The 18,047-nt window shown below is 42.5% G+C and overlaps 3 protein-coding genes across 7 annotated transcripts; 1 reads left to right on the forward strand and 2 right to left on the reverse strand.

Moving 5' to 3' along the window:
* Positions 1-3,288: 3,288 nt before the first annotated feature.
* LOC112889078 (F-box/LRR-repeat protein 14-like) lies at positions 3,289-6,502 on the reverse strand. 3 transcript variants are annotated; one of them, XM_025955563.1, is made up of 2 exons: positions 6,327-6,502; positions 3,289-5,035 (listed from the first exon to the last, which is right to left on the reverse strand). In XM_025955563.1, exon 2 carries the CDS (start codon positions 5,016-5,018, stop codon positions 3,597-3,599), a length of 1,422 nt encoding a protein of 473 aa, XP_025811348.1. In that variant the 5' UTR covers positions 5,019-5,035; positions 6,327-6,502; the 3' UTR covers positions 3,289-3,596. The 3 variants fall into 3 exon arrangements, with proteins under 3 accessions (XP_025811348.1, XP_025811346.1, XP_025811345.1); XM_025955561.1 differs by having other exon boundaries at positions 3,289-5,032; positions 6,327-6,435; XM_025955560.1 differs by having other exon boundaries at positions 3,312-5,080; positions 6,327-6,461.
* Positions 6,503-7,585: 1,083 nt separating this feature from the next.
* Positions 7,586-9,795, forward strand: LOC112889080. Its single transcript, XM_025955567.1, has 2 exons — positions 7,586-7,978; positions 9,531-9,795. The coding sequence occupies exon 1, from the start codon at positions 7,631-7,633 to the stop codon at positions 7,973-7,975; it is 345 nt and encodes a 114-aa protein (XP_025811352.1). The 5' UTR covers positions 7,586-7,630; the 3' UTR covers positions 7,976-7,978; positions 9,531-9,795.
* Positions 9,796-10,490: 695 nt separating this feature from the next.
* On the reverse strand, positions 10,491-17,616 carry LOC112889079 (protein trichome birefringence-like 25). 3 transcript variants are annotated; one of them, XM_025955564.1, is made up of 5 exons: positions 15,258-15,275; positions 14,430-14,860; positions 13,545-13,622; positions 12,791-13,068; positions 10,491-11,627 (listed from the first exon to the last, which is right to left on the reverse strand). In XM_025955564.1, exons 2-5 carry the CDS (start codon positions 14,671-14,673, stop codon positions 10,848-10,850), a joined length of 1,380 nt encoding a protein of 459 aa, XP_025811349.1. In that variant the 5' UTR covers positions 14,674-14,860; positions 15,258-15,275; the 3' UTR covers positions 10,491-10,847. The 3 variants fall into 3 exon arrangements, with proteins under 3 accessions (XP_025811349.1, XP_025811351.1, XP_025811350.1); XM_025955566.1 differs by lacking the exons at positions 14,430-14,860; positions 15,258-15,275 and adding an exon at positions 16,850-17,616; XM_025955565.1 differs by lacking the exon at positions 15,258-15,275 and having other exon boundaries at positions 14,430-15,051.
* Positions 17,617-18,047: the final 431 nt, after the last annotated feature.

Below are 18,047 nucleotides of genomic sequence, written 5' to 3' on the forward strand. Positions count from 1 at the left end.
TACTCGATTTTAGGAGGGTATTGCAACAGGGGTAGAGTGGAAACAATTACAGAAGCAGTGTAGTCAAAATTTCAAATAGTGAAGAAGTCTTGTGGAATTCTGAAAATGACATCCTATTGCAAAGTCAAAACATGATTTGGAAAAGTGGGCAGTAGTACACAAGTCAAGGGTAAATATTATTAAAGATATCCAAGAAACCAGTGGAAAGCCCATGTCATCAACATGGTTGGAGACAAACAACTACCACAAACTACTCACAACCTAGAGAGACTCCAGAGAAACATATGTCGCCAAGAATCTTGAGGACGGACAGGCTGTGCGTTCAGGACTTCAGGTTAATGGATCTCTCCTCATTATCCCAGTCTAGAGAACCATATATATCGCAAGCTGAACATGAACAAAATTTTAGTTGTATAGATTTCGAATCCATATAGGTTGTTATGCAGCAGCTATTTTATATACAGCGTGTTCAACGCATATGAAGTGTATATCACGATCAGATACAAGCCAATCGTCATAACTCATCAGCACTTTATTTATAGCCCAATCAAGCAGCCAGCTACACACATCATGTGCACAACCATTTCTAACCACAGCCTACAATCAATTAGCAATGAGCAGCAGGACACGTTTAAGATTTTTTTTTTCCAAAACCGTGCCTAAGCATATTTTTCATTAAGAGGAGACTTACAATGACACAACTACGAGAGAACACTCATAGCATAGAAAAATAAACGACCAAGCTGGTGACAAGCGATCCAAAGCAAAATAAAAAGAGCAAGAAAAGGAAGGATCCCAAACAACCCCTAAAAACCTAACTACAACACCACGTACAACCGAGACCATGAGAGTAGAGACATCATCGCCATGACTACCTATGTAGACTGCCTAACAAAAAGATGGCAAAGCATCCATCTAGCAGAGACGAACATTCAAAATAACCATGGCCGCAAAGCATCCACCCGGAGTGATCCAACAATGACAACAACAGCAGCGGCAATGCATCCGCTAGACCGATGGAGCACAACATCAATGCATCTGTTGGAGAATCCACCAGAATCTAGAGAGACAGCAAAGCATCCGCTGAACATGAAGTAGCAAAACAAAGCGACCCGGCAGCAACAAAGTACACCATGACAAAGAAGAACACATGAATTAGGCCATGTTGATATGGGAAAATTCATTTCTTAAAATGGCTCACCTCCACCTTTACTCGATTTTAGGTGCGTATGTGCAAAAGGGGTAGAGTGGAAACAGTTATAGAAGCAGTGTAGTCAAAATTTCAAATAGTGAAGAAGTCTTGTGGAATTATGAAAATGACATCTTATTGCAAAGTCAAAACATGTTTTGGAAAAGTGGGCAGCAGTACATAAGTCAAGGGTAAACATTATTAAAGATATCCTAGAAACCAGTAGAAAGCCCATGTCATCGACATGGCTGGAGACAAGCCAACAACTATCACGAACTACTCACAACCCAGGGAGAATTCAGAGAAACATATGTCGCCAAGAATCTTGAGGACGGAAAGGCTGTGCGTCCAGGTTAATGGATCTCTCCTCATCATCCCAGTCTAGAGTACCATATATCGCAAGCTGAACATGAACAAAATTTTACTTGTATAGATTTTTTTTAAACAAAACTTGCATAGATTTCGAATCCATATAGGTTGTTATGCAGCAGCTATTTTATATACAGCGTGTTCAACGCATATGAAGTGTATATCACGATCAGATACATGCCAGTCGTCATAACACATGAGCACTTTATAGACGAATCCAACCAGCCAGCTACACACAGCATGTGCACAACCATTTCTAACCACAGCCTACAATGAATTAGCAATGAGCAGCAGGACACGTTCAAGATCAAAGCTCTAAAAATTGATTTATATACAGAATAAAGATTCACCTATGTAAGAGTTGAAAGTAGTTTCACAGCAAAGAAGTTTAACATTAAATACTTTGAGCAGGCGAAGTTGGCTTGTAAGACCACCATGACCTCTTCTTCAAGGGACCTAAACGAAAAATATGGATTGTTTCCAAGAGAGTAGTCATTCTATTATGTACTCCATTCGTCCCAAATTACAATTCGTTTTGGCTTCTTAGATACATAATTTTTACTATATATCTAGACATAGTGTACATCTATCTAGAAAAACCAAAATGAATTGTAATTTGGGACAGAGATAGTATGTTGGTCACAAAATATATGTTGACTAAATTATGGTACAATAAAGACACACAAGTTACAAGTATGCAATGTGGAAACATAAAGGAATGGGCTACAGAAGATGCAAACTCGGTATGATGATTTATCCCATGGTATCGGTAGACAAATGCCACCCCCAATACATGTTGAACTTCCATTGAGGATATGCTCTTACTCACCAAATCTCTTCAGTTCAAGGTCTTGGGCTCGCCACTACGCCTTCCGCCAAGCCGGATGAGAACTTGGCACTAAGGTAAGGGTCACTACTCCCTCTTTTCTAGTCACTTTGACGTCATCTTCTCTACGGAGCTTCGCCACCAAGAAAGGGGTCTCCTCATCCTCAATATACATTCACGTCACCACTCGACACAAAGTCGAAGGGTCACGGCTTGTTGGCGAGCCACTAAGACACCAAGCTTACAAGATTGGTTCACTCTAGTAAGAAAAATGACCTCTAAGTTGTTTGTTTATAATTTTGGTGATTGAATAACAATATATATTGAGACTAACGTGTTTATAAAGATGTATTCTTACATGTGTTTCTAGGTTTCTAATTCCAATGATGAATTTCAAGCCATCCAAATGATCTTAAAAAGAAAGAGAAATTCTATAACATCTAAATTGTAGTAAAAGTTCAGAGAGAGAATTTTTCCAAGCTATCCAAATGATGGCAAAAAATCAAGAAAAAGAAGCCCGGATAAAGAATCGCGAAGAAACAAGTCAAAATAGTGAAGAACTGGTGCATTTTTATGGGGTATAGATGTGAAAGTTATGGCAGCAAGGACATGTTCACAGGCTGTATATAAATTAATAGAAATGCCTTTTCTCTACTTTTAATTTCCTGGCGCCAAGGAATTCTATGAATCCGGCGGCAAGGAATTCATGAAGCCGTCAATTGCTTAACAACCTTGCCCATCCTAACAAGCTGATACTCATCCTCCTACCGTCCCGTGGCAACAGCTTCCGGGGAGGAAGCATCACGCTAATTCACCTTTGGGCGCAGGGCAGGCGGAGCTGCGATGACTTTTCACCTTACGCAATATATCATGGCACAAGGGAAGACACACGAGATTTGCTAGCTTGAACCGAAATAATCCAGAAGATATATCATAGAACGCCAATGTGCTAAAGAGAGATGGAAAGCCGCAAAAAAATGTGCTACAAGCAGAAGTAAGTCATAGTAGTCACCCAACAATCAGATGCCTTCCAAACATCCAAATATCACAATTACACACTAACATTCTCGACCCACAAATCGCAGTAAAAGGGAGGGCAAAGAAATATGTAAAATTTTAAAATCCAGCCACCAACCGTGACCAATCCTCCTCAAGGGGCCAAAATAGAACTTAATATGTGGGCGTGCGCTTCATCCTTCCAGATGGTCACACTCACACTCTGCCTAGATTTAACAAGCCTGGGTAATCTTCTTTGTAGTGAATTGATTTTGCAGCCCCCTGCACTGCGTTTAGAGCGACCCGAGAACAGCCTTCAATAATCAGGGACTCCAGATTCCGTGCACGTGCCACCTCAGTCACTCCAGCATCAGTGAAACCATCACACTGCCTCAATGTGAGGTTAATCAAACGTGGGCAACGTGAGAGGAGGCGCATCCCAGCATTAGTTACTTTCACACAATGCATAAGTTCGAGTGATTCTAGGAATTGTGCAGATGAGACCGCCTTCATTCCCTCATCATCAAAGATGTGAGCACCACTTAGCACAAGATCACGAATTGGACAAGACTGAATGAGCATCACAAGGCCCTCCTGTGTGAATCCTATTTCTGGCCAGTCGCAATCACATGCCCAACATATAAGCTCAAAAGACTGAAGCATACGGCACCTGAGGGCTAGAGCCTTAAGGCTGTCATCAGTCAATGATGTCCTGAAAACACTACCTTCATTGAACTGAGGTGTCAGCCGAAGTGAGATGCTCGTAAGGTTGTTGCAGTTCTGCGAGAGTGTAACTATGTCATTGTCATGTAGACCATGAACATAATGAAGGCTCAAGTTCTTTAATGCTTTGCACTTCCTCAGGAGACAACGAAGTCCTATTTCCTTCTCAGTTGCGATCCGTGCCAAAGTCAAATCCTCCAAACTCTCACAACTGAAATCATATCTATACTGGTAGTGTGCCATGCATGAAGGATCACGAGGATCATATAAGTTGATGAACAAACCATTGATCTGAAACTCAAACTTCCGGAGTGCCATCCATCCTGAACCAAACTTTAGTAGGTCAAACTGGCTGATCATCTCACAGTGCTTCACTACAAGTTCTTCCAATGATCCAACCCTGCCAAGGTACTCCAGCCACTCCACAATACCAACTTTCTTGCAGGCAATAAGGTGGAGAGCAGATAGATTCTTGCATCCAACAGCCACCAAGAGAAGCCCGAATGAAGTTATTGCTGGTAGTGTGTTCAACCTGACAGACATCAGCTTCTTGAAGCATGCTAAAAAACCAAGGCCTGAGTCATCAATGTATGAGCAGAAGCTTAATGTGAGATCAGTCAGTGAGGGGCAGCAAGATGAAAACACCTCGAGGCCATGGTTGTCCAACTGCATCCCGTGGTTGTGAGTCCGACCAGAGTAATTGAATTCCACTTTGCACAAATTGGGGAAACGGGAGCACAGTGATTCCAAGGCCCCTGTCACAGGGCTAACGCCACAGCCAATGTAAATAGCATCCCTTAGCTCTCCCACAATGGCATAGAGCCGCTTTGACACAAGAGAAAGAGATTTAAGATCACACGGGCTGGTTAGCCGCTTGACAATCTCTGCAAGCAGTGCCTCCGGGATATCGTCCATTGAGAAATGCAGCTCTGCTAGTTTGGCAATTTCAAGGTTCAATAGGTATTCAGAGTGCTAGACTGAAAAGAAGGAAAACAGAAATTCAGTATGAAGCATTGAAGATAACCAGACCATGGGAGTGAAACTAATGAAGAAGCACAAATGCATAAAATGAATTAATGATATTTTGAAAAAGCTACATAGTCCCTCAGTTCCAAATTATAGGTCGCTTTGGCATTTCTAGGTGCATAGTTTTTGCTATGCATCAAGATATACACTAAGTCTAGATACATAGACAAAACTACGGATCTAGAAAAGCCAAAACACCTATAATTTGAAACGGAGGGAGTATGTAATAAAAGATCCTCTGTCCATAGTAACAAAGAAGAGTAGTTAAAGGTAACTAAGCAACGTCACATTGGTCATCAGTAGTTCAGTACCAAATCATTTTCCATTTTTCAGGTTCTTTTCCACCGCTATACTGATCAGATGGTGGAAGTGGAGCCCCATATATTTGAGGTGTAACCACACGAAGCTAAGCAGTTCACAGTGGAAAATTTCATTATGTGTGTGCACACAAACAATGAACATTTTTTTAGATAAAACAGATATGAAGCTAAGTAAACTAATGCATACTGATCAGATATGAAGCTAAGCAGTTCACATAAAGACTTTTTGTGTAAATTTTCCAACGTTTCTTAGAAGTCAGCAAGATGATGAATAAGGCAGCACCCTATCTATTTTGAAAAATATCCAGAAGCATGTGTACATAGTTACATACATCGATGAATCAATACGCATCTATTTTCTCTCTCTGTAAAAGGATCGTGCGCCTACCTCATAAAGGATGAATTTGCAAGCCAATTAAGCTATTTATTCAGTAATAACTTGCTGAGCAAACAGTAATGAAGCAAAACGCAACACAAGCACATCAAACTAAGACCCTAGTACGTGCATCTGCTGAAATATTGAAAATTAAGTAACTACAAATTACAGACGAACTAAAACAAACAAGCAACAAGCACTAGGCATCTGCTTAACTGGCATACTTGAGAGCCGCCAAACCAATCCCATAGAAAATATGAACCCCCCCCCCACCCCCCCAACAAAGAAAATCACATGAAAATCAACCTGTTTACGATGGGTGCGCAAGAAGCAGAAACGAATCAAGCCTATTCCGTGCATCATACTGTACAGCTCAAGGGTTCCATTTTTTGTTTTTTTTGATGGGGTTCATATTTATCGAACAAAAACCAACTAGATTCTTTTTGTCTACCGCTTAAATCAGCAGAGAACGCAAAAAGGAGGGGAAATCCAGGGCCATACCTGAAATCAGAAGAGATTCAGCTAGGGTTTCTTGGGGCGATAGCAGGGAGGAGGCGGCGCCATGAAGCGCAACCGGAGGACGGAGGAGCAGAAACCCTTGTCTCGCGAGTTCGCCGCAGTCGGCCGAGGCGCCAGAACGACCTGGACTTGATGGGTAAGCTGAGTGTGTTGGGCCAGAATGGGCTTGGCCGGGCTGACGCTGACCTATGTGCTTGTAATTCGTTTTTTGTTTGGCGCTGAGCTGTTTTTCCTTTTTCTTTTGTTTTTGAAAAATGGTTAAGATGCCATTACGAGTTTGGCAGCAATTTGTGTCAGTTGACTTCTGTAGCACCGGAACATAAATAAAAGAAGCGACCTCTTATGTGATATAACGGATCCGTTCAGAAATCCATAACGTAGGTTGGTTCTTCTTGCAAAAAACTTATGATGAGATAAACTTGTCGCTTGGTAATTAATTTTTTAATATTACATTTCTCGTAATGAATTCATCGTGAAACACAAAAGACATCACATAGAAACTTTTATGAACAAGAATGCTCAATGGTCCACTATATTAGCCATCACAACATGTGTTCTTAAATACACGTCCATTCAGAGATATTTTCACAATCTCTAAACAAAATGAACTTTTTTCTAACTCTACAAACTGATAAGAGAAAAAAATATATATAGAAAGATCAAATAGTCACTTGCTAGTCGCACAAATGTTCGCAGTCACGCGTGCGGGTGTAAATGAATGCGTCGCAGAAGCTCCGCGCTCGATCCCTGCAAGTAGATGCGAGTGGATGCGGCGGAGGCATGGCGGCGCTCCAGGTGGGGCTAGACCACCGGTTAGTGGTGGCCGTCGGCAGGGTAAGAAGAAAGCTGGGGTCGAAAGCCAGTGGCGGAGGTGAGGCGGCGCGGAGCGCCGCCGGCCGAGCGGGGCTGGATCCCTGATTGTCGGTGACGCGGCAGCGGGGTAAGAAGAAGGCCGGGGTCGAAGACGACGATACGGCGGTGCATGGGCGGGTGGCGCGGCAGCGGATCCGACAGTGGGAACTGCTGGAGAAGGAGGAGGAGGAGAAGAAGGGAGCGAGCACGTTGCGGGCCGCCGTGGATCTTCTGCGACGTCGGGAGTCACGCGCGTTGCTCCTAATGGCACACTAGTCGCTAGCAAAAACATTTGTACCGGCAGTTCATAACGTCGTAGCTACTAGTTTCTGTCTCGGCCCAGAATGGGACTGGCCCAAGCTGGCCCATTTCCTCACTCCTCTCCCTCCGGGGAGAGTCTTCGTGAGTGAGGATCAGCGGTCGGTCAGGCCTGAATGTCGAACCACCAGGAGAAGCCTACCACGCCGCCGCAACCACAGGCGGCGGAGGGCGGCGGCGCCCGACCCCGCTTGCCCGGCGGCGGCGGAGCTCACGCGGGGGGCGGTGGATACCCTAACCCCCCGGAGGCCGCGGTTCCCGACGCGGCGACGCTGCGGGACCAGTGGCGGTTCGCCGTGCGGCAGTACAGCCGCTGGTACTCCCACGCCTGGGGCACAGCCATCCTTGCCGGCGCCGCCTTCTTCGCGCTCGGGTGGCTCGTCAAGGGCTCCAACCCACTCCCTTCCCGTGCCGAGCCCCGCGACACCACCGCCAATGCCGTTGCCAAGGAGGAGAGATGACTGGTGAGAGCACCTGATTCCGTTTTGTTTTTCTTCTTGATCTGTTCGTCGGTAGATACTTGAATGCGACTTTTATCATCTATTGGGAAGAATTGTATCTCGTGTGTGGAAATTAGATGATCCAGATTCGAGTCTTTTTTGTATCATTAAATGGACCGAATGAGGATTCCAAGGCTTTAGACGCTCGATAAATTCCCAAGTTGTTGACCAGGTAGAGTGCTGTCTTGGCTTGAAGGTTAATATGTACATTTGGAGAGTTGCGCTTCGAGAATTGCACTAATTGTCACAGGGGCGACTAGAATCAGTCCTGTCACTAGCATCATAGGTTCCCCACTTCCTGGTTTTGGGCCGAGCCTGCGAGGCACATGAGCAAGCGCATGAATAGATGAACTTGAAAAGAAAATTTTCCATGGGAACAGATGAACAGTGGGACAAGTCATGAATACTATAGAGTCATCAAGGGGTCAGTGAGACAACTCATGAATCATGAGTAATATACTAATATGACGACTTTGGAACACTCAGAATATACATTTACATAACGAAATACGGTTGCTATTGAAGTAATTAGGAAGTAACATTTACAATGAAATGTAATGTTGGAGAATGACTTGATTAATGTCTGTTTTATTTTTGAAGATGATTTTATTGGGTGGATATTACTTACAATTTCGTTTTGAGGTTAATGGAGGTTTGAATTTTTTTTTCCTCCTTAGAGCTTCATCTGTTTTTTTTCTTAAAATGAATCATCATCCAGTTGAAGTAGATGCTGAATTTGTTTTAGTTCGAAGAGCATATTGTTTCTTTTACAATTAACATTGAAGTATTTCAAAAGATCTAGTTTCTTTGAGGATCTAATTTTAAGGGTAATTTTGTCATTAATTTCTTTTCTAGAATATTGATTTTTGAATATCTTTTGGGTATGTAGTGTTGTAGCTATGGATTTCAGCTTGTATGAAGGCAAGGGAGTATTTGAACCGTTCGTATTTCATCATATTGTATTTTATGTATCCAGTGTTGAAAGTTATCGATTTCAGGAGGATTTCTGAAATATTAGTATTAATATCCCTGCTGGGATTCAACTTTATTTTTGAGGGTTTGTTTTGCTTTAGTACTACTGTTCCTGGTGCCGGTCGATGACCAGAGTGTTAAATCCTATTCGTGCATGATGGTATTGTTAAGCAGTAACCAGGCAGTAGTATTCATGAATAACGATGACTGACCAAACTTTATCACTGGCTGTTGGAGAAACTGCAGCCATCGCTAAAAGTTCTGCACAATTTTGGAGCCTCTTCTACCTCTTTCCTGTGTGTTTGTTAATATGGTTATTTATTGATTGAATTGTCTTGACTGACTTATTTTTCAACACCATCAAACATGTAATTGTGAAATATGGAGTCTTGGTGATGAGAGGTTTTTCTTATGGTTTGTAAAATTTGCAGTAGTAAACCACATAGCACAATCTAGATGAGTTATGTTCTGAGTTCTGCCACTTCAACTTCTCTGGTAAAATTTCATTTTCTTGTAGTTTGTCTTTGATAAAGGTGCCTTGCAGATAATCCATTCCTTTCCACCTGTGGAGTTCAAATGGACTGTTGATGGTGAAGAGAGGTAGTTCAAGCCAGAAGGGAGATATAGTGTGGCATGGAGTTGTGATCTATGCACTTGTTCCAGGGCAGTGATCTGCTTTCTATTCCTCTGCTGTTGTATATTTTCTCAAAATAAGGGGGTGTAACCATGCTTTAAGTAAGGCTTTTGAAGATTTTGTAAAAATACAAACGAGACGTTGCTGAATCAAATCATAAAAGAGTTGATTATCATTTCCTTGTACATTTGCTTGGATGAAATTCATTGGCAAATGATTGCTTCATTGCTTGTGACAAACAGAAGGCAATTTGGTTCAGCCAAGTGCATCAATGCGTTGTTTGAAGAGAATTCAGTTTTGTTGATGGAATGCATTGACGAAAGGTTGGATGTTGGTTCTTCGATGAAGTTCATGGTCGAACGTTCCATCAGTTTTTTTTTCATTCCCAGTTTTTTCGGTGACGGAAGACTGTCGGCCTTTGTTTCGACTACATGAAAATTCATTTCAGGTGTACGACAACGGGAAAGTATGTTTAAGTCCACCATTGCTTGCCTGTCGGTTGTATCTCACGCATCATTCTGATGTATAAGATTCAGGTGAAGACATACAATGCGTAGATCTTTTCCAGTCACCATGGTATAAAAACATCTTAAATCTGCGCCAGCAAAGGATATTATTCTCTGCAACCTGAGTTGATGTGGGCACGTGACATTTGACATCTCAAAGGATCTGCACAATGGCATTCTCTTTGCAAGAAAAGCCACCAGACCTTTTTTTTCCCTTTATTTTATTTCATTTTTTTAAGATCGTGAAATTTTTTTCTGAGTATTTGAAAGTACATTTTACACGAGTAGTTGTTTTCATTATACTCGGAACATCTGATTTTATATATTATTATGTACTCCAGCTGCATGGCAATGGGAAAACTTGTTCAGTTCACCACTGTATATGCCTTTGAAGACTAAAGTTTTAGATGCATACATTGGCTACAGAATATCACGCGCTATAGACAATAGGCGCACCTTTTCCAGTCTATCATGGTATAATATTACGACCAACAGTCATCAAGAAGTAAGCACTTTGGCATGCTATAACCTCTTTTCCAACACACCCTAACAGCTAATAAACCCTCTGCGGTGGTAGATTGCTTCAAGAACCACGATGCTGCATAGGCTCCTGGAAATTGCGAATTTGAGCAGCAGAGCACATATGTATGACAACGAGGCAGCTTGAACCGACATCAGTGTCGAAATCAGATGGCACGGTTTGGTACCAACTGAGGAAGTTTCAGTCCTTCGCCAGCATCTGCATGATGATGTCGTTCCACGCATCGATAGGGCCGGGCAAGCACCAGTGCAGACAGTCATTTTGGACTTTGGCAGTCATCCCCTTCTCATAAGGATGGTATGTTCTGTAAGGCCCCGAGTGCCCATCAGGCCGCAGCAGTGAGAGCTCAAATGTGTCGAGCAGTTTCAGACGGTCAGCACTGCCGTTAGGCCCTTTGTTCGCCACCGCCTTGTCAAACTCTTCTCTCTCGATCCTCCACATCTTATTGTCCGATCCCCTGTCACCGGCCTCCCCTGGCTTGAATGGCGACGTCCTGTTGCAAGTCCCACCACTGAACCACTCGCCATTCTCGAAATGTGAAGGCGCCCATGTCCTGTAGAAGACCACTGGCTTGTGAGGCGAGGATATGATGAACAGGAAGGCTGCGCTGAGTGCCTTGCGGAAGGAGTACTCTGGGGCCAACTCTTTCAGGTTTTTGTTCTGGCAGGAGTGGCAGCCGATCTCAGCTCCATTCTCCCAGTAGACTGCAGTTTTGAAGAACCACTGGCCTGTGGATATCACGACGTAGTCAAAGCTCTCCCACTGACTAGTCCAGTTTGTCTCAAGAATATCAAGGTGCAGCTGGAGATCAGCAGTTGAAACTCCATCGTCATCCTCAAATATTTTGGCTTTGACAAGGAACGGTGCCCAGATAAGAGATACCGTGAAGTTGTATGAGGGGAAGTGCCATCTTCTGGATTTGAATGTACTGTCATGGTAGACCTCAGTAGCATCTTCGACCTGCAACGGAAACAATGAAGTCTTTTAGCCCCATGCAAGTTTGAGTTGGCTAGAGGTGAAACCCAGCAAAAGCCTTGCTTTTGAAATCGTACTATGAAGGATTGGTGCAAGCACTACAAATATTATCTACACAAAGCACTAGACAATATGCATGTGGAAACAGGGCAGCATAAGCTTTAGACACTAGATTTACTACCAGGTATTGAAAAGCCATGTCTTCTCGTCAAGCCATCTTCAACAAGAACACCTTGCTAGCAATATCAAAGGATGTTTCTGAAGTACAAAGGGTAGGGACGCCAAACACAAGCTACGTCTCATCAAAATGTGGTTTGATGTGGTTGATGCACAATTTGCGGGCCTCCAACCAAAGTTGCAGCGAGAAATGCAAAGACAGAGACTCATCACCTTTAAGGTTTTTAGTATGTTGATATGTCAGACCAATCTCTTCCCCTGTGACATGGGTGAAAGAACCGATTGTTCATCTTATTCACAGCAAAAACATCATGCTTGGGTTGTTGTGTCTTTATCTTCTTGCTTTTGTATAACTAGTCTTGCACAAAATAATAAAACAGAGAAGAAAAATAACTTTTTTGTCAAACAAGCATGGACCGTGATCCTGATTTATGCTATGCATAGTTAAGGAATTCCTAGTTGTGCACAATGAATAGTGAAGGAAAATGTATAACTGGTGAAAGTGAGGTATTGCATAATGAACCAGACAGATATACACAGTGATTAGTGGGAATCTGCTTACAGTATTGCAACATCTCAAGCTAAGAATCAATTACAAAGTATTTTGCATGATGGATATGATTTACATGAATTGTGTTCTAGTCTAGAGAGAATAAAAGAACACTCTGAGGCACACTCAGTATGCATATTTTAATAGAATAAGCATCTTTCACATCGAAGGGATAATTTTATCTGCACTGCCAAAGATAATAATCAATCTTAAATAATAACAGAGTACACCATATTATTGCAAATTAACCAGGTTTATTCCAAACTTCAACACTGTGCCTGCAGTAAAAGAGGGATAACTAATATCTACTTAGCTAAACTTCAAATAGTCAGAAACTGAATGAAGCATTAAAATTAGACAGTGGCCATTAAAAATATTATGACTGGCTAATTACACGAATACTTGAAAAATCACAGAATACCTCAGAAACAAGACAAAGCAATGATTGGACGTGATTGCGAAGGATCGAATCACCAATAAGTGCCCAATGCTTGCCCCGCATGCCATCCAAAAACTTCTTGCCGTCAAACGAAGGTATGTCACAACCATATGGCTTCCATCTCCAATAGAGATAAGCAGTGTCAGGTCTTCCATTTGTCATACAGTTCTGAGGAGACTCAATGAAGCGGCAGCTTGCATTGGTATAAGCTGGCCCTGATGAATGAGGAACCCACTCGCCATGGAAAAGATTACAACTTTCTGCACAAGTGAAAATAAAATGATTACTAACGGAAGAACTAAAGATAAAAATGTTTTTTTTCTGAACACATGAAAATGAAATGGACCAGACAAAATATTTCCTTAAGAAGATCACAAATATCTTACAAGTCACCGTCCTTTTGCTTAAAGAGAGCATGGGCTGATAATAGCAAAGGAAGCCATGAAACTGCATAGATTTTCCAAAACAAGAAGAAAAAGAAAACCCGTATCCTTACCTCTGTTCAGACTTCCGATGATAGCGGTTGCTACGGGAATTTAGGGATTCTGTTCGAATTTCAACAAATCCTAGGGATTTACATCCAAATAAGCCCTTTAATGTTTACCACTTAACTAAGATCGATGACCTTTTCCATCAATAAAGAATTGCCCCAATGCACTAATTTTCTGCCCAAGATGCCATTCTCATGTAAAGTGTAGATTAAGCAATGATTGCATCTATGAATTAAGAAACATACCTCCTGGGGAACCTTCCTTCTTGTCTGGAGCTGTTAGAGGTCCCGAACCAGTCACAGCAAAAATCAAATCATCCGTTTCTGTTAATCACAAGCAAGATTTTAGTAGAAACATAAGATCCAAAACAAAGTGCAGTAATTATTTGATTAGTAAATCTATGAAAAGCAAAGAGAATGGTAAAAGCTGGCATCACCCTAAGACAAGAAACTGGATTTTTTTAATCCAAATTGGGGATCCTCTCAATCATGAACCCCATGAAGCAAAAGCAAAGCTCCCACCTTTTCGTAGAGGATCTAACAAGCTTGCCCGTCTCACTAAACTAATGCAAGTGATCAATCACACACCTCCATCCTCCAACTGTAGGTATTTGGTCATTTAACAAAATACATGCAAATAACAAATGCCACAGCACTGGAATGTAGCAGAACATGCATATAGGGTCAAACAGAACAAGTATAATAAATTAAACGAATGGAAACAGAGGGGATCCACGCAGTCCCCCCTGAGCAGTAAACAATTCAAGTTACAGCCTTTAAAGTAATTCTGAAGATCCTCAGACCTTTTAGTAGTATAGTTTCCACATTTAGTATCTTTTTTAATTTTGCTGTTTAACCAATAATCCAGTGTGGAGCATAAACATGTCGATTCAAATGTTTCACAATATAAGGCATCCAAATTTTACTGCTGCTCTTCTCCAGCAACAATCAATCAATATTCCAAATTCTCGTCGTACAGAATGGGCATGTTTTAATGTTGCAAATCCCAACCAAATATCAAGCCAGATCATTTCCCCGTGAGAAGGAACGGCTGCATGCCTTTCTTGTTGGAAGAAACAACAAAAAGGAAAAGAGGCAAAAAGGCACAAAGGCATTCCAAGAACCGCTCACCGGAGGGAGGCGTCCCGCCGCCGCCGCCGGTCCTTCCCCTCCCCGGCGCCGCCAGGAGGCGCGCGGCCCCGTCCGGTGCGGCGGTGGGCGGCAGGAGGTAGGCCGCGGGGGCGGCGAGCAGCCGGAGCGCGAGCCCCGCGAGGATCACGAACAGCAGCAGCTTCAGCGCCGACCCGCCGACCACCGCCGCCTTCCTCTGCAACTGCAGCGCCGGCGTCGGCGCAGGCGGCCACTCCATCCCCATCCCTCTCCACACGCAAGTGATCGCGGAGCCGGGCAACAGGCACCAGGGACTCTGGGACTGACAGGCACTTCCGTTGTGTCGGTGCCTCGTCTCTCGGCGGTGACGGTGGTGGTGGTTGGCATGCAGGTTTGGACTGCGGAGTTATGTGGGGTCCTGTGTTTGTGTGACAGCTACAATCAAGAAGAACCTGGAAACGGTGGTGGCCTAGGTGAGCATTTGAGGAGCTGCCAACAAGGAGCGGCGCCTGCTTTTGCAAGAGGCACCCGAAGGCTTTCACCAGACGCGTGTTGTTGTGAAAAAGGGTATTCTGTTTGGTTTTAGTATCTGTTCGGATCCAATGGAAAGAGAAAGAGAAAGTGCAAAATTTTTGGTCTTTTGCACTATTTTTGCACTTTTGGATCAAAACACCCCAAAGTGCAAAAGGGCAAATGCTACCGTAATTTTGCTAATTATGGATTAATTAGGCTTAATAGATTCGTCTCGTCATTTAGTCCTCATCTATATAATTAGTTTTTTAATTAAACTATATTTAATATTTCTAATTAGCGTCCAAACATTTGATGTGACAGGAGCAAAAATTTTACCATTTGCCCTTTTGCCATTTGCCTTTGGATCCAAACAGCACCTTAATGGTTTTCACGTCTCGAGCGTGTTACAATGAAAATTTAGCATAATACTCATAATTTCACTCCTGCAATTTTTGAAAGACAGTGATATCCGGTGATAACATGGTAAAATAACTTCGGAAATCAAATGTTATCACACATAACAGGTTCGATAGGTACATAGTAATCGGTGATAATGTACGTGTATTGTAACGCTACACAACGTGATGCCATTTATCAGTGATGTAAGTTAGCTCCATTACAAGATCATATGGCGGAGCTGCATGCATGTGCTTAGCTATAGGCTATAAGATATGCGTTGCAACAAAGACGGACATGAGCTAGCTTCAAGTGACAATAATTGTGAAGATAAAATGCACGAGTCACCTCTAGACGCTAAGCTCTACGGAGCCAGTAAAATTAATTTTATTGATATAGAAATATAAATCTTAAAAAAGTAAAAATTAATACAGTCATACCTCATCCTTGAAATAGATCAGTGGTTGGTGGGAATTTAGCTTCTATATTTAAAAATGTGATAAGTTACATAATAGTAATTTATTGTAAATTGTTAACGTAGTATCAAGCATGTACAAAGCTTCAAAAAAGTTCTTTTAGCGGACAGACAGAGGAGCCTCCTATCTATTTTCTTATTATATGTAAAAGATGGAAGCGGGGTTAACGGAGCTTGAAGCTCAAAAAAGAAAAAGAGACATGTCAAATGTTACTTATTAGCCAATTATCTAGCGACAACTTCACCGATGGTTTAGCTCTGAGTGTAACTAGAGCTAATTATTCCTTAAACACATATCTCTACGCGACCATCACAACTTTCCTAAAAATGGGTTTACCAAATTGCTGCCTTGCAAAGATAATCATGTCCAAGGGTGATGAATTGAAGTCCCAGGGAATGCTAATAAACCCCCAACATGCTTGACTGAAAGAACAGCTGAAGAACAGATGCATCAAGGTCTTCTCCTATCCAGAGTTACAAAGAGCACAGTTATAGTAATCAAAGTGCTTGCTTTTCCTTCTTAGCAGGTTTCTTGTATTCAATCGATCTAACAGTAAGAGCGCAGCCAGAAGAAAAACTTATGTTTACTGCAAGTATAAGATTGGCAGGTCCACTTAGAAGGTAGAGCATTTATCTCTCCCGATTAACAACAAACCAAGCAGTAAAACTTCAAACCGTACGTGTTGCATTTTCACACGCAAGTGCACGAGGAAGTACACGCATCGTGCGTGCTTGTGCATCCATCTTCGATATGTTCCCTGTCGCTGCTGCAAAAGCTAAATTACATCCCTAGCTTAGAGATATCAGAGATATCATGTTCGTTGTATATGCATGCTATAGGCGAGCCGTCACGTGTTTTGCGTTTGTCGAGTAGCGGCAGTGTACAAGTAGGATCCACGTGCTCGTCTTTTCTGCACAAACCTGTTTATATATATTTATTACTCCCTCGGCCGTTTTAATTTTTTTTAATTTATAAATTTTACAATGCATCTAGATATATATATTATACTTAGATATATAATAAATACTATAAATCTGAAAATTCTAAAACTATCACCTTTGGAACGGAAGGGAGTATATCCGATCCGTCTTGAAGAATCATCGTCGACACCTCCTGCCTTCAATGAGCCGACGACGTGCATGCACAGATGGAATGACGACCAAAGGTCGCTGGCAACTGGGCCTAGTTAATTTACGGTCGACCGTATACCGTCGATCTTCCGACCGTCTTTTTTCCCCTTTTCTAGTATTTTTTATCCTTTTCTGACAAAGACTTTGCGGAGAAATTTTTCAAGGAAATATTTGGCGAGAACGAAAATTTTGATGAGAATACGTTTGAAAGAGAAATTTTGAGAAAAAAATTGAAAAAAATTGAAGAAAAAACTTTTGCATCCAAAATAAAAAAAGTTTGGGAAAAAAAGTTTTGTAAAAAACTTCTGCATCCAAGAAATAAAAAAAATGAAAACAAATGAAAGAAAACGCTGCTACCTCGGGGAGCTCGCCGCCACCGAGGACGAGCGCCCGGGGGAGGTCCCTGCCGCCGCAGCGCCGCCAGCGGAGCTCGCCCTGGGGAGCCCGCCGCCGTGCCATGCCTTCCCGCCGCCGGCCCGCCGCGCTGCTCAGCTCCGCTCTCACTCTACCTCGCCGTGCTGCCACCGTCCCGCCAAGCCGCACCGCTCCGCCCAGCCGCTGCCGCCGCGTGCTCGCTCGGGGGAGGTCGTTGCCGCTCCCGAGGAGCTCGCGGCCGCTGCCGCCGCCGCTCTGCGCTATCTCCAGAGGGAGAGGAAAGGCCGAAGTTACCAGAGGAAAGGAAAAGAAAATTAATGCGTTTGCCCTCGGTGAGGGGACACGCCATGTTATACGGAGTAACTCTTAGAGGGCGGATTGATCGTAAGTTTTAGATCTGACTTATTGGGCTGGCAACTGCGCTTGTTATTAACTTGTATCATCGTCATGTGTGATGAGTATTAACAATAACCAGCAGAAAACAAATATAAATTATAATTAACCTTCTCAACATCCGCTAATGATCGCAGTATTGGGTCAAGTGCCTGGTAAGGGTTTTTCTTTTGGCGATAACAGCTCCAGAATGACGTAAGTTTTTTTCTTTGGGCGACCAGTGGAAATGCACGTGCAACAGGCACGTGTTTTAATTTCTTTTGATAAACCTGAATTTTATATTTATAGAATATGTACTAAATAATAAAACTATTAAATCAAAGATATGACAAAGAAATTAACTTTTAACTTATCAA

Source organism: Panicum hallii, chromosome 4 (genome assembly GCF_002211085.1).
Source record: "Panicum hallii strain FIL2 chromosome 4, PHallii_v3.1, whole genome shotgun sequence".
Taxonomy (NCBI): domain Eukaryota; kingdom Viridiplantae; phylum Streptophyta; class Magnoliopsida; order Poales; family Poaceae; genus Panicum; species Panicum hallii.